This window comes from Zea mays, chromosome 2 (genome assembly GCF_902167145.1).
Source record: "Zea mays cultivar B73 chromosome 2, Zm-B73-REFERENCE-NAM-5.0, whole genome shotgun sequence".
NCBI classification, from domain to species: Eukaryota; Viridiplantae; Streptophyta; class Magnoliopsida; order Poales; family Poaceae; genus Zea; species Zea mays.
Window position 1 is genome coordinate 12,517,131 of NC_050097.1, and position 12,894 is coordinate 12,530,024.

A 12,894-nucleotide genomic window follows, 5' to 3' on the forward strand; every position below is an offset into this window, starting at 1 on the left:
GATCACATAAGTCATAGAAGTCCTGAGAAATAATCGGCCAACATTTTTTGATAAAGTTGGTATTAAACCCATCAGGTCCCGGGGATTTGTCAGAAGGAAGGACCACAACAATACTATCAATTTCTTGCTTTGAAAAAGGCTCATCTAACCAATGCAAGTCACTGTGGAAGAGCAGCAAGCTAGGGAGATCAAAGACATTTTCCGAAAAATCAGAGGATCCCAAGCGACATTTGAAAACATTCCAAAGCAGGTTAGCTTTAAGATCATGCTCTGAAAAGATTGAGCCACTGTCATCCGAGAGCAATGCAATTGTATTGCGGCCATGCTTTACCGTTGCATGAGCATGAAAAAATCTGGAGCAGATATCTCCATCAGTGACCCATTTGATGGAAGCCCGTTGCTTCCAATAATTTTTTTGAAACTGAAGCAACTCAGCAGCCTTGTGTTGCAATAACTCACGAAAATTCCATTCTTCAATCAAAAGGTCACGGTGCTCTTCAATAATATCAATGAATTCAATAATCAACTTAATTTGTCTCACAGTTTTGTCAATTTTTGGCAGTGATCGCTGCCACTCTTTTAGGATCTTTCTGGTGAACTTGAATTTTGCTGTTAAATTATTCGCTTTGTCCAAAAGGCTTGGCAGACCAGTCCACGAATTTTGAAAAACTGTCATAAACTCATCAAATTGCAACCAGAAATTTTCAAATCTAAAGATCTTGGGTTTGGGGACCTTTGACTTGAAAGAAATCAGGCAAGGCACATGATCAGAAATATCCCTGGGCAGCGTTGTTGCGAGAGTGTCAGGGTAACACACCGACCATTCTTGCGACATGAAAAACCAATCGAGTCTCTGAAGAAGGGGCTCCCTTTGTTTGTTCGACCAAGTAAAGGAGAGGCCATGGAGAGGAATTTACAACAGGTCGAGCTGGCTGATTGCCTCGTTAAATTTCAGCATCAAATTAATGTCCCCCCAGCGATATTTCTATTTTCAGGCCTACGCGTAAGATTAAAGTCCCCAACAATCAACCAGCGCTTTTCCGAGGGCATATTAATATTGGAGAACCAGTGAAGGAATTCAATCTTCCCATTCGGGGAACATGGCGCGTAAACGTTGGTGATAATCCAAGATTCATCCGACGAAATAGCAGAAAATTCAACCGAGAGAGCATACTCGTTCTGGAAGATAGCACTGCCAACCAACTTCGAACTATTCCAGACAGTAATGAAACCCCCCGAATTTCCTATCGAAGGGACAAAAGCAAACTCATCAAAAGAATTGGGACAGAACCTTCTTAGGTCAGCCCGGTCAAAAAATTCCTTCTTCGTCTCCTGCAAGCAGATGATGTCGCAATTAGATTCCCTAATCACACAATGAATATCATTCCCCTTAGCCACCGCGTTAATACCTCGGACATTAAAACTTAAAACGGACCAGTCGGAAAAATTAATAGCATTGTGACTATTCATCAAAAGGATCAAGTTCGTTGATGGGAAGGGACCCAAACCCAATTACTGGGAGGGCAAAAGTGAATATGCTAAAACGAAACAAAGCACTACCAGAAACCACCAAGTTCTTGTACACAAAAAGCAGACAGAGACGCCAGGGCCGAGACAGCCAAAAAGCCTGGCGAAATTGAGACCTGCAAAATAATCCCACCCGAAGCAGTATCAACATATCAGTTGTCATCATCTGAAGAGTCTTGTTTCTTATCCCCCTTATCTTTTTTCCCTGACTTGTTGGAGCCAACACAGCCAGGCGGGTTCTTCTTTTTCTTCAGGGCTTTGTCAGCCAACTCCTCTTCTGATAGATTGCAAAAGCGCTCACCTAAGCGCCTGATAGTTTTAGCTGAAAGAGAGGGGGGACCCTCAAACTTGTGCTGACACATCAAACAGTTCTTCTTTTGGCAGGAGCCCTGCCTGAATCCAGCCCGGGCGTCACGGAGCCTCTTGCTTCTCCTCAGGTCAGATTCCACTACAACAAATTTTGGTGTGGAGGAGGCCAGGTCCGAGGGAACAGAAGTGTCGTCAGCAGATTCCTCAGAAAGGACCGAATCAAGAAACTTGTCATCAGGACACTTCCTGGGGATGACAAAAGGATGTGTCTCAGTCTCTGGCTCCAACAGAGCGGAAGGAATATATGAAGACAGGAAAGTTTTTGACCAACTAAAGGAATCTTCTTGCATCAAGTTGGATAAGAAAAAGGACGCCCATTTCTTGGGAACCTGCACCGAGGTCACCGAGCTATCAGCCTGGGCCAAATAGTTAGCCCAGATCCTAAAGAACTGGGCATTCCTTTTCCTTTCCAAGTGACTCAGCAAAACAGGATCCGGTTGCCAGTCTTGCGAAAACATAAAGTTCAACCTCACGTTGTTGTGTCCATTAACGTTAGGTTCCGCCGGCTGGGCATCAGGAATAACAATATCCCCAGGCACATGAAGAACACCCTGAATTGGTGGGCCGTCAACCTCCTGGGGCCCAATCATAGGGAGGTCACCCAAGGCAAGGGGGGCAGGGGCATTAAAGTTGGGCACCGGCCCCACAGCCACCAGATCCTCAGGGATCTGCCCATTCTGAAGCAAGGCACCATGAATGTGACCAGAAGAACTATCTGAGGACAGGTCCGAATAGGGGTTGCTGATTTGTTGCTCGTCAGGTGGCAGGTCCAGATGAGGCTGCTGAACAGGTGGAACATTAACAATCCATTGGTCCCAATCTCCTTGAATGTTGTCTGCTGGCTGAGCTTGGAAATTGTCTTCTGGCGGGAAAATAAGATCCCAGCCCACCGCCGGCACAAGTTGACCCAAACCAAAAAAACTCAAAAGGGAGCTGCTGACCATCCTCCGGGACCACTGGCACCGGGTCCTTATCTTGAGGCTGACCCCCAGCAAAGTTTGTTGGATGATCTCACACTGCACCGTCCACGAGTCACCAATAAAGCCATCAGCTTCTGAAAAAACAATGAACTGCGGGACCTCCTCCAGAGACGTGACCCGCACCCTGAGCAGAGTCCTGTAAACATTGCGTCTGTCCTCTTCCCACAAGATCAATCTGCCAAAAGAGCCAATAGCCGCCTGCAAGTATTCTGATGAACGATAATCCAGAGGGAATCCCAACAACATAAGCCAGCATTCCCGATTAAAGTAAAGGGCTCTATGATTCCAAGCATCATTATGTCGCTGAGCAGTGAAGGAAGCATCGAGGTACTGTTGCGGGCCGAGCAGAACAAGATTGTCTCTTTCAAGAACGCTGCTAAACTGAACCAAAACCTGACCCAGGTGCGACCGCTGGATATCTCGCACCCCAAGCCGTCTGTGCTCCACAAGGTATTCTCTAACCACATCCCTCACCGCCGAGAAAGTAATCTCATGGTCAGGTAAAGGTTGAATGCTGATAATAGCCCAGTCCTCAAGCAATGGCGGGAGGCACCGAGTAACTGACCTGGCCATAATCTCCCGGTGAAGGACCACCGAAGCGCTGAAGCCCGGCGGGAGACAGGGTTCAGGATCAACGCGCCTAAACGCCATCGGAGCAGGAACCGAGGATCGCCAGCTAGCAGACGAAGACGGAGCAGGTTGGGGTTTTGGTGAGGTGACGCCCAAAGAAAGCGTCAGGGACTGAAGGGGTGTCGATTCAAAATTTTTTAATACCTCCCGGGCGAACTCCTCGAAGCAACTGAATATGGGCGGTCCACTGATCAGAGACGCAACCGGTGTGCGAAACCAGGTACTGTGATCAGGAGAATTTTGGTTTCCCACCAAGAAGGCCCGACTCCCAAAGGCAGGGAACGAAGTCAGAGAAGAACCGAAGGAAGTATACTTGCTGGGACAAAAAAAATCCAAGTGTCCCCGGCCCTTACAGAAATGACAGCTTAAGGTCGGCGGGCCTGGCAGCCCAACAGGCCCGCGAGCACGCACGGGGCGCCATTGGAGGTTGCGGGGGCGAGACCAGCTGGAGTTCGAAATTTGAAATTTAGAACGGTTAGGAATTCCGCCTCCAAGAGCAACACCAGAAGAATTAGGGTCCAAGAACCGAGGAGATCCAATCCTCCCCATAGAGGAAGAAGGACACGATCCCGAAGCCGGAAAGTTTAAACGGTTGAACACGGAAACTCTGGGGCGAGGCCGAGGCCCAGCACGAGGCCACCAGTTACTACGAGCCTGAGCCTGATTAAGGAAAGGAGGGCCCAAACGATTGAAAACCGAAGATCCAGCCCGAGCCACACGCTGAGCACCACCAGGAGACCTGATAGAGTTGCGAATCGGAACAACATTGGCACCGGTGAGAGGGAGCTTAACAATATCCGCATATGAAGGATTCTTCCTGCCCTGGACCTTCAACCAGGAAGCAGCTTCCTCATCCGAAAAAGCCTGAATTCATGCTTCCAATTAGGTCCACCACGATTCCAAAGGTTGAAGAAGGCCCTGAACTCCTTACGCTCAATGGAACCAGAGTTGTAAATATGAAAACCCACCGCCATCGAAGAAACCGAAAACCGAAAAACCCGGTCAGCCAGCTGAAGCACCTCAAAGCCCGCGGCGAACCCATCAAGAGCAGCCTGAAGAAGATGACCACCCGAGACCGAATTCAACTTGAAGATGCATCTACTAAAGGAGACCACCAACCAGAAGGACGACCGCAGATATGGGCGGGCAGGACAAACTGGAGCTGCCAGGACATCCCAGAGGGAGTCCGCGAAGGCCAGGCCTGGCCGAAAGTCCAGAAGAGAGAAGTCCATGACTGAAAAACGAAAAGACCGGGGGAGGAAGGAGCGAGAAGCAGGAAGACCTGAGCTAGGGGCCGACGAGGCCGCCACCATGCTAACTCTCTCCACAGGATCCCTGGGGCGGCTTCCTTGCTGGGAGTTTCCTATTTCTGTGTACAAATTACAGCTTTAAGAAAGAATGCTCGACTTTTGGCAGCTCAACAAAACTGCCCGTACGGTTAAAATCCAAGTGCGGGGGAAAATGTAAGGACAACGTTGAATAAATGAATGCCAATGAAGTAAAGCTGTTATAATCTTTTACAATGCAAAATTTCCCCTACTGTCTGAGGGCCTTCAACCGCTACTAGTCTTCAGAAAATCTTTTCTTTTCAATCTCACCTTCTGGATTCTAATAACACTAATAATCTTCAAAACAGCGTATCTCCTTAGCTAGCCATTACAGTTAATAGATGGCTTCTTCCAGAAGAGTCTTTTGGATCCTTAAGCAAATTATTTTGGTCTCTGATCTATACAGGCAGTCGACTTATGGTATGTGGTCTCATCCAACAGGTGGTGCTAAGCCGTGTGTCTTCATCATGCAATGGTATTTCGGGGGTACTATTGCACCCACTTGCATGCAGAGCTCAACGACAGCAGGCGCATGGCCATAATAATCCCTCCCACCGTCCACAAGGACGGGTGGATCATGAGGCCGCCGATGCCACACAATGTTCTGAGGAACTAGGTCATCCACTCCAGCCTTGTTCCACTTGTGCATCCCTTTCCAGCCCTCAAACTTGAATACTCCACACATTCTGGCCTTGTGCCCTGATTGCCCGATATGCACTTCAGAGCAATGCTTACAAACTTTGGATGGGTACACCAAGAGAAGTTTTGTGGCACCTAATCTCAGGTTTTCCCATGCATCCAGTGTTTTCTGACCGATATATCTGAGTTCATCTGGCAAGATTGGAGCAGATTGCTGATTGTTGGTTTTGAGTGTAGTAGACATTTGTCCACTTCTGTATAGAATCTCATCAGGTATGTCTGCACCTGCGTGATGGCACAGCTCAAGTACAGCTGGGACGCGAGTGAAGTCGAACCGCTGGTCATGTTTTATCTCATGCTCAAACATATTTTTCTGGTGGAAAGCCTGAACAGGAACAAGGATGTCATTCAAGTTGCCCGGTTCCCATTCATGTGGTCTGTCCTTGATCATACGCTTGAAACCATAGCATGTTTTCATCTGATGACCCGTGGTTCCAATGTGAACTTCATGACAAAACCTTCAGTCCAAACCAATACAGAAGGTGTTAAACAACCTCATAAAATGCAGAAATACTCAGGCAGGAATCAACAAAATGTAATCAGGCAAAAATATCACATAGAACAGTTAACTTGGCATCACAAGAATTGGGTCATATTATGATATTAATAAAAAACTAAAATGGCAAGAAAAACACTAACCTATGCGTACATAATATTCCTACTTCTCCATTTCTTCAATCCTTTTGATACTTGTCTAATTCAGGATGCTATAGTTTTTTTTCTCCTAAAAACACTTCGATCGAGTATGTAAGACTAAGACACTGGGTTTATTATCGTTTTTCAGTTAAGACAAGATAAGACTAATTTCTTTATTTTTTGGAACGAATAATTTCTTTATTTTCCTTACTTGCATGACTGAACAGGAACAACCTTGAGCAGTCTGGAGACGCCCTCATTGACAATCTCCCTAGCCCTGACCACCTCCTCCGCGACTGGGATCATGCTCTTGATTGGGTATTCCTTTGTCCGGTTCTTAATCCTCTTAAGGATCATTGGCCGCAGCTGCTTCCAATCCACCCTCGAAGTGGAGTAGCGTCTCTGGTTCAGAGTTGTGCCACACAGCTCCGAGCAGATGTAGCTCCCGGCTCTTCGCCCCAGAGACGCCATTGCAGCACATATACAACAAGCCTACAAGTTCACAATTTGAATAAAAGGCATAAAAGAGCATTGGCGTGAGATCGGGGGCGGATCCAGTAAAGGGGCATGGGTGTACACATGTACATCATTTTTTTTTGCAAAAACTTCAAAGTTAAGAGGCTTGTCAAATCAAATAGCTAAATAGCTTTAGGTTAGGGTTTCGGTGCTCAGCTTCGCACGGCATGAAGGGAATGAAGGTAGGGGCTGGTGCAAGAAGAGATTGTATTATTCCTGAAAAGGGGTGGGCGTACCTGGTGGGTGCTCGTCGCTGGCGAAGGACCAACGAAAACCTCCGCACCTGGCGGGGCGGCGGCGGCGGCGGCCCACCAGTCGCCGGAGAGCGAGACAGCGGCGAGAGAGACCGGCAGAACGCACGTGGAATAATGCAGCGGAAGGGGTTGCTGGGCGGTGGAACGAGATGCAGCCCGGCCGGCCCAATTGGGGTTGTTGGGCGCAGCGAGAGGAGTTTATTGGATCCGTAGTATCCCAAACAACGGGCTTCAGAAAAATGTTATCCCCAACATTGTAATTGGACTTTCGGTATTATAACAGTCTTTCATTTGGTATTTCAGTATCCTGCACAGACTTAACCGTTGTCCACGTTCATCAACGACTAATCACCTCGGCTATATATACACGCGAGCCCCGGACACGCCGCCTCGCTTACTCATCTCAACTTCTCCACCAGTCGTCCAGTAGTCAAGTCCACCAGCCAACAGCTCGTCGGCTGCCTCGCTCCTGCTCTGCACTGCACTGGTCGCCGCTCGAGCTACCCGGCTGTAGCAACTAGCAAGATTCATTGGGTCCGTGAACGTGCAGACGCAGCACACTAGACTGTCTAGACACATTATCAGATTCGTTCTGCAGTACAATAATGGGAGCCTGCAACTCGTGCGAGGCCACGGCGGTGGCGGCGGCGCCGGGGCCGGCGACGGCGGAGGCGAGGGTGGTGCTCGCGGACGGCGCGCTGCGGCGGTTCCCGGGCGGCACGCGGGCGTCGCAGGCCGTGAAGGCGGCCGCCGCCGGGGCGGCCTCGTGGTTCCTGTGCAGCGCGGACGGGCTGGAGCTCGGCGGCGCCGTGGTGCCCGTGCGGCCCGAGGAGGCGCTGCAGCCCGGGCAGCTGTACTTCGTGCTCCCCGCCGCGATGCGGCGCCGCCCGCTGCAGGCGGAGGAGATGGCCGCGCTCGCCATCCGCGCCAGCGCCGCGCTGGCCGGCGACCACGACGGCCCGCTCGTGTTCCCGGAGGCCGCCGCTGCCGCCGGCGCCGGGGCGCGGTGCGGCAAGGTGTGCCGGAGGTCGCGGAGGACAACGGTTATGAACGTGCAGACGCAGCACAATTACAATGTTGGGGATAACAGTCGTTGATGAACGTGGACAACGGTTAAGTCTCTACAGGATACTGAAATACCAAAGGAAAGACTGTTATAATACCGAAAGTCCAATTACAATGTTGGGGATAACATTTTTCTGAAGCCCGTTGTTGGGGATACTGCGGATCCAATAAACTCCAGCGAGAGGGAGCGCATCCGCACGTCGCCAAGGGCAGGTCGCTCTTCAGTCTTCACCACCGACCGCCTGACACCAAGGCTCAGTTATTGGGTTGGGCTTCGATGAAAGGAAACAGTAGGTACGCCTCGACCACGACGAGCCCACGAAACAAACAGCACGTGCCGGTGCCGCAGGATTCTCGAACGCAGGGGCCAGCTCGCTTCACCCCTTTCGGTCTCGGCGGCCGTCGGGCCCACGCCGCAGAAGCCCCGACGGCGCTAGCCGCGCTACGCTACGCTACGCTACGCACCGCGTTTCTCCGCTTCAGCGGTTCGCCTCTGCGCCGCAAGCTCCTAGAGATGGCGGCGAAGTCTGGATACACACGCCGGCTCCCGCTCACCGGGGAGACCGCTCCTCCACCTCCCAGCGCCGTCCTCTATGTGGCCAACTGCGGGCCCGCGGTGGGAGTGACCGACGCCGACGTCCGCTCGACATTCGGCGCCTTCGGGGAGGTCGCAGGAGTCCAGGCTGCCGACGACAGCGGCGCCCGCATCATCGTCCGGTTCCACGAGCCCGCCGCCGCGGAGGCCGCCATGGCTGCGCTCCACGGGCGCCCCTGCGACCTCCTTGCGGGTCGCGTGCTGCACATAAGGTACTCGGTGCCCGTGAAGCCAAAGGCTCGTCCTGGGGGCTCTGTACCGGTGGCTCACGCGGCATCGGAGCTCGGAATCCCCGGGATTTACATGGTTCAGGAGTTCGTGACTGCCGCTGAGGAACAGGTTAGCCAATTTTGAGACATCTCTGTTTGTTGCCCAAATTTGAGGTTTTTTGCTAAATAGCCCTGCTTCGATGTGCTGAGTGGTACTACATCTTTTGCCAGGAGTTACTTTCAGCTGTGGATAGCAAGACGTGGAAAAGACTGGCGAAAAGACGAGTTCAGCATTACGGTTATGAGTTTCTGTACGAAGTAAGTTCGACCTTGTAAGTATCTCAGGATGATGCAATGCTCCAGTATCTTGCGTTCTCCTTACGTACGTCAATAGTTTAATGGGACTACTTACCTTAAGTGCCTGATGTTTTTATTTCATTAAGAGAGCACGAGCTTTCTTCATATGCGCTGCCAAGAAACAATGGCTTCATTCTTTGACCCTTCATACTGTCTGCCCCATTTTCACCATTCTTGGACCTAATCAAGTCCTGAAGTTTCACCGTGTGATAAAATGCAGTTTGATTTCACTTCTACTGCACATAGATAGTAAAGGTTTCCGTAGCATGAACAAACTTAAAGCTTGTAACTTCTACTCCCTTCATTACAACTTATACAATGTTTTGGCTTTTGTAGATGTATTGATTTTATTATATATCTAGACATAAGTGTATATCTAGATGCATAACAAAATCTGTTTATCTATAAAAAACAAAACATCTTATAGTTTGGAATTGAGGGAGTAGTGCACAATTTTCTTTAATCGTCATATCTTTAGCTAGAGACTACCTTAGCTTTATGTTGAAAAAGATTCTTTGCTATATGCAGACAAGGAATGTTGATTCGAAGCAGTTCTTGGGTGAACTGCCTACTTTTGTTTCAACTGTCCTTGAGAAGATTGCTTCTTTTCCTGGTGTGAAGGACTGCGCCACCAGATTAGTTGATCAATTGACCGTAAGTGTGTATATGCATATACCTACTATTCTGTCTGTTGTTTCCTTTGCTGAAGGTGGTACCAATAATTCTTATTCTTGCCTTGGTCCCTTAGCAGAATAATGCATTAAATTGCCCATGTGTTTTACAGGTAAATGAATATCCTTGTGGTGTAGGTTTGTCTCCACATATAGACACACACTCAGCATTTGAGGAAATGATTTTTAGCCTTTCTTTGGCTGGAACTTGCATCATGGAGTTCAGAAAATATACTAAAGGCACTTGGCGTGCTCCAAGTGTGGTCGATGGAGTTGATGAAGATAGCAGTCAAGAGCCAGAATGCATAAGGAAAGCCATTTTCCTACCTCCTCGGTCAATGCTATTGATGTCAGGAGAAGGTCGTTATGCCTGGCATCACTATATACCACATCATAAAGTATGTATTCTTCAACCCTATGCATTGCTTTGCTTCGTTCTATGTTATTAACAATGCACAAATTCAACCTGTAAATAACATGCTAATGTTTGTGCCCTGTTTTATTTTAGATCGATGCCGTGGGTGGTCAAGTCATCAAAAGGAATTCAAGGCGAGTTTCTTTCACTTTCCGAAAGGTCAGTTTTATTTTATTCATCAAAAGGAATTGAATCTATTGTTCTAGCTGAACAGTTCACCAATAGTCTGCATCCTTTCCATTTTTTTCATTGTTGGTTTTGGGTTTGCCGCTATCCTGTAGCTTTACTTGTAAGAGCCACAATCCTTCTTGTGTTTTACACTTTTACTCATCTGACATTTCGTTCATTTGGGACATTAACTACAGGTGAGGATGGGGCCTTGTGATTGCGAATACAAGCAATTTTGTGATGCTCATAGCAAGAGATGTTAAGCTGAGAAGGCTGATATTTTCAAAACTACCTGCTGCTACAACCATTGGCAAGTCTCATAACATAATAACAATCTGTCGGTATTTTGTCTCGCACAATCAAAATGGTCAAGGAGCCCACCGATCAAACTCATATCAATTTACAGATGTGTCATCTGACGTGTGTGCAAATGAATAGATAGAGAAATGTAGGGAATAGCCAGATGTAACTTTTGAACCTTGTATTCATCTCGTTGAGATTGAGAATTGCTTGAACGAGCCTGTAGTTTGTCATTATTTTTTCCTGATATCTCGAAACAACAAAGTTCTATTTATAATATGATGAAAAAAATGACACCATTGTTTTTGCTACTGTCGAACTTGGTGGAATTGGCCTTCGTACCAGGACATTTTTCTAGATAACCTGGTTTCATCATTTGGTTACTCAGTTTAATGATCTCAAAAATTTATTGGTGTTGAGCTTTACAATAAAATGTCTCCTTCAGGTTTCATAGATGCACATAAGCATAAGGAGATAACGTCCAGCACAAAGCAAAAAAAAAAGTAACTCGATGATTTTTCATCTTCATTTGAGTACGCCATCTTCAATATGAACAAATTGCTGTACACTTCACCATGCATGTCAGGTGTCTTGGTCTTGGACTGCGACTAAAAGCTGTATGAGGCTACATGCACCGAGCAAATACCTTTGCTGGTCTTGTAAACACTCACTGCTCACCGCGGCTTGCAAGACGCCGCATTCAAGTATTCAACTAATGCGATATCCTTCCTGCATGACTGCATCCAGGTCCAGGCCATCAGGGTCTCAACCTGCAGGGTTATTTCACCGCTCACGAGTAGTGCGGGAGTTCAGTTTGTTGTTCATATATATGTAAATGTTCCGAAATGCCCCAATTTCGTCAAGGTGACAAGGTGTCAATGCTGCAGATAACCAAAAGGCCAATCTGTCATAGCCTGAGCTGATCACGTCATGGGACATGAACAAACACCAGATCAGCAAGCTTTCCACTGCTGCAGTACTGATTCATGTCAGATGATTTCATCTCTACCGTAATCAACTACATGCAGTAATGAGTGTTCATGGCCATTTTTAGGGTAGCTTTGCAATGCTGCATGCTGGACTTTAATCCAACTAGAACCTGCCATCTTGCTCAATCCTCTCAACCTCATCTCCTTCCTCAGGCTATCAGCACTACTCCAGTTGCCCTCAGCAGCAAAAATATGTGACAACAAAACGCTGTAACCAGCATGGCCATACTTCTTCTCAATGCAGATCAATCTCTCTGTCACCAAATTCACCAATTCCTGCTTGTCCTGTGCTTTGCAGGACGCGAGCAGTGTTCCCCAAATAGAAACGAAGTCACCCTCCTCCCCCAGTTCCTGCACAAATTCATAAGCTTCCTCCACTCTGCCGGCTTTAGCTAACATGTCCACAATGCAGCAACGGTGCTGAGGAGTAACTACGACCCCAAAAGTTTCCATTGATCTGTACAGAGCAAGCCCTTCATCAACCAGCCCAGAGTAATTACATGCTGAAATTGCTGCCAAGAAGGTCACACCATCAGGTTTTAGCCCCTTCTCTTGCATTGAGTAGAAAAGGGACAATGCACTTTTGCCAAAACCATGCTGACCAAGACCAGAAATCATGGTTGTATAGGAGACAGTGCTCTTCTCAGTCATATCAGCAAAGACATGTTCTGCAGTAGAAATCTCACCGCACTTGGAGTACATGTCAACAAGAGCAGTACCTACGAAGACATTGGTGTCCAAACAGCGGCGCAAAGCAAAACAATGGATCTGCTTCCCCGCACACAAACCTCCTCCTAGAGGATCACATGCAGGGAGCACCGAGGCAAGTGTCACTGAAGTAGGTTCAAGACATGCCTCAATCATTGCCCGGAATGCCAAGATTGCTTGTTCAGGATGCCCAGTCTGTGTGTACCCTGCTATCATGGCATTCCAGGTGACTTCATCTCTTTTGGCGTTACCATAGTCATCAAATACTCTCTGAGCTATTTCTATGCGACCGGACTTGGCATACATGTCGATCAGATAGCTCTCCAATCCCTCACCCTCAATGCCATGCCTTATAAGATAACTGTGGGCTTGTTTACCAATATGAAGGTCTCCTGTATTTGACGCAGCAGAGAGAACTGCAGTCAATGTCACTAAATCAGCTGCAAAACCTGATTTTTGCATCTGATAAACGAGCAAC

The 12,894-nt window shown here is 48.0% G+C and overlaps 2 protein-coding genes across 2 annotated transcripts; one reads left to right on the plus strand and one right to left on the minus strand.

Moving 5' to 3' along the window:
- Positions 1-4,959: 4,959 nt before the first annotated feature.
- On the minus strand, positions 4,960-7,110 carry LOC100276440 (APO protein 4 mitochondrial). Its single transcript, NM_001150231.2, has 3 exons — positions 6,922-7,110; positions 6,381-6,661; positions 4,960-5,991 (listed from the first exon to the last, which is right to left on the minus strand). Exons 2-3 carry the CDS (start codon positions 6,638-6,640, stop codon positions 5,265-5,267), a joined length of 987 nt encoding a protein of 328 aa, NP_001143703.1. The 5' UTR covers positions 6,641-6,661; positions 6,922-7,110; the 3' UTR covers positions 4,960-5,264.
- A 1,304-nt stretch (positions 7,111-8,414) lies between these two features.
- On the plus strand, positions 8,415-11,025 carry LOC100282025 (nucleic acid binding protein). The gene is given in 6 exon segments (NM_001154938.1): positions 8,415-8,938; positions 9,040-9,126; positions 9,694-9,819; positions 9,950-10,234; positions 10,345-10,410; positions 10,617-11,025. Coding segments are annotated over 6 exon segments (1,050 nt in total). The 5' UTR covers positions 8,415-8,518; the 3' UTR covers positions 10,683-11,025.
- The last annotated feature ends 1,869 nt before the right edge of the window (positions 11,026-12,894 follow it).

What these genes read in the sequence shown, in the direction of transcription:
- LOC100276440 (NM_001150231.2), bottom strand. Translation starts at nt 6,640, where the DNA reads ATGGCGTCTCTGGGGCGAAGAGCCGGGAGCTACATCTGCTCGGAGCTG. An exon ending in GTTCCTGTTCAGTCATGCAA is followed by an intron (nt 5,992 to 6,380) that starts GTAAGGAAAATA and finishes TTTGGACTGAAG; the next exon opens with GTTTTGTCATGAAGTTCACA.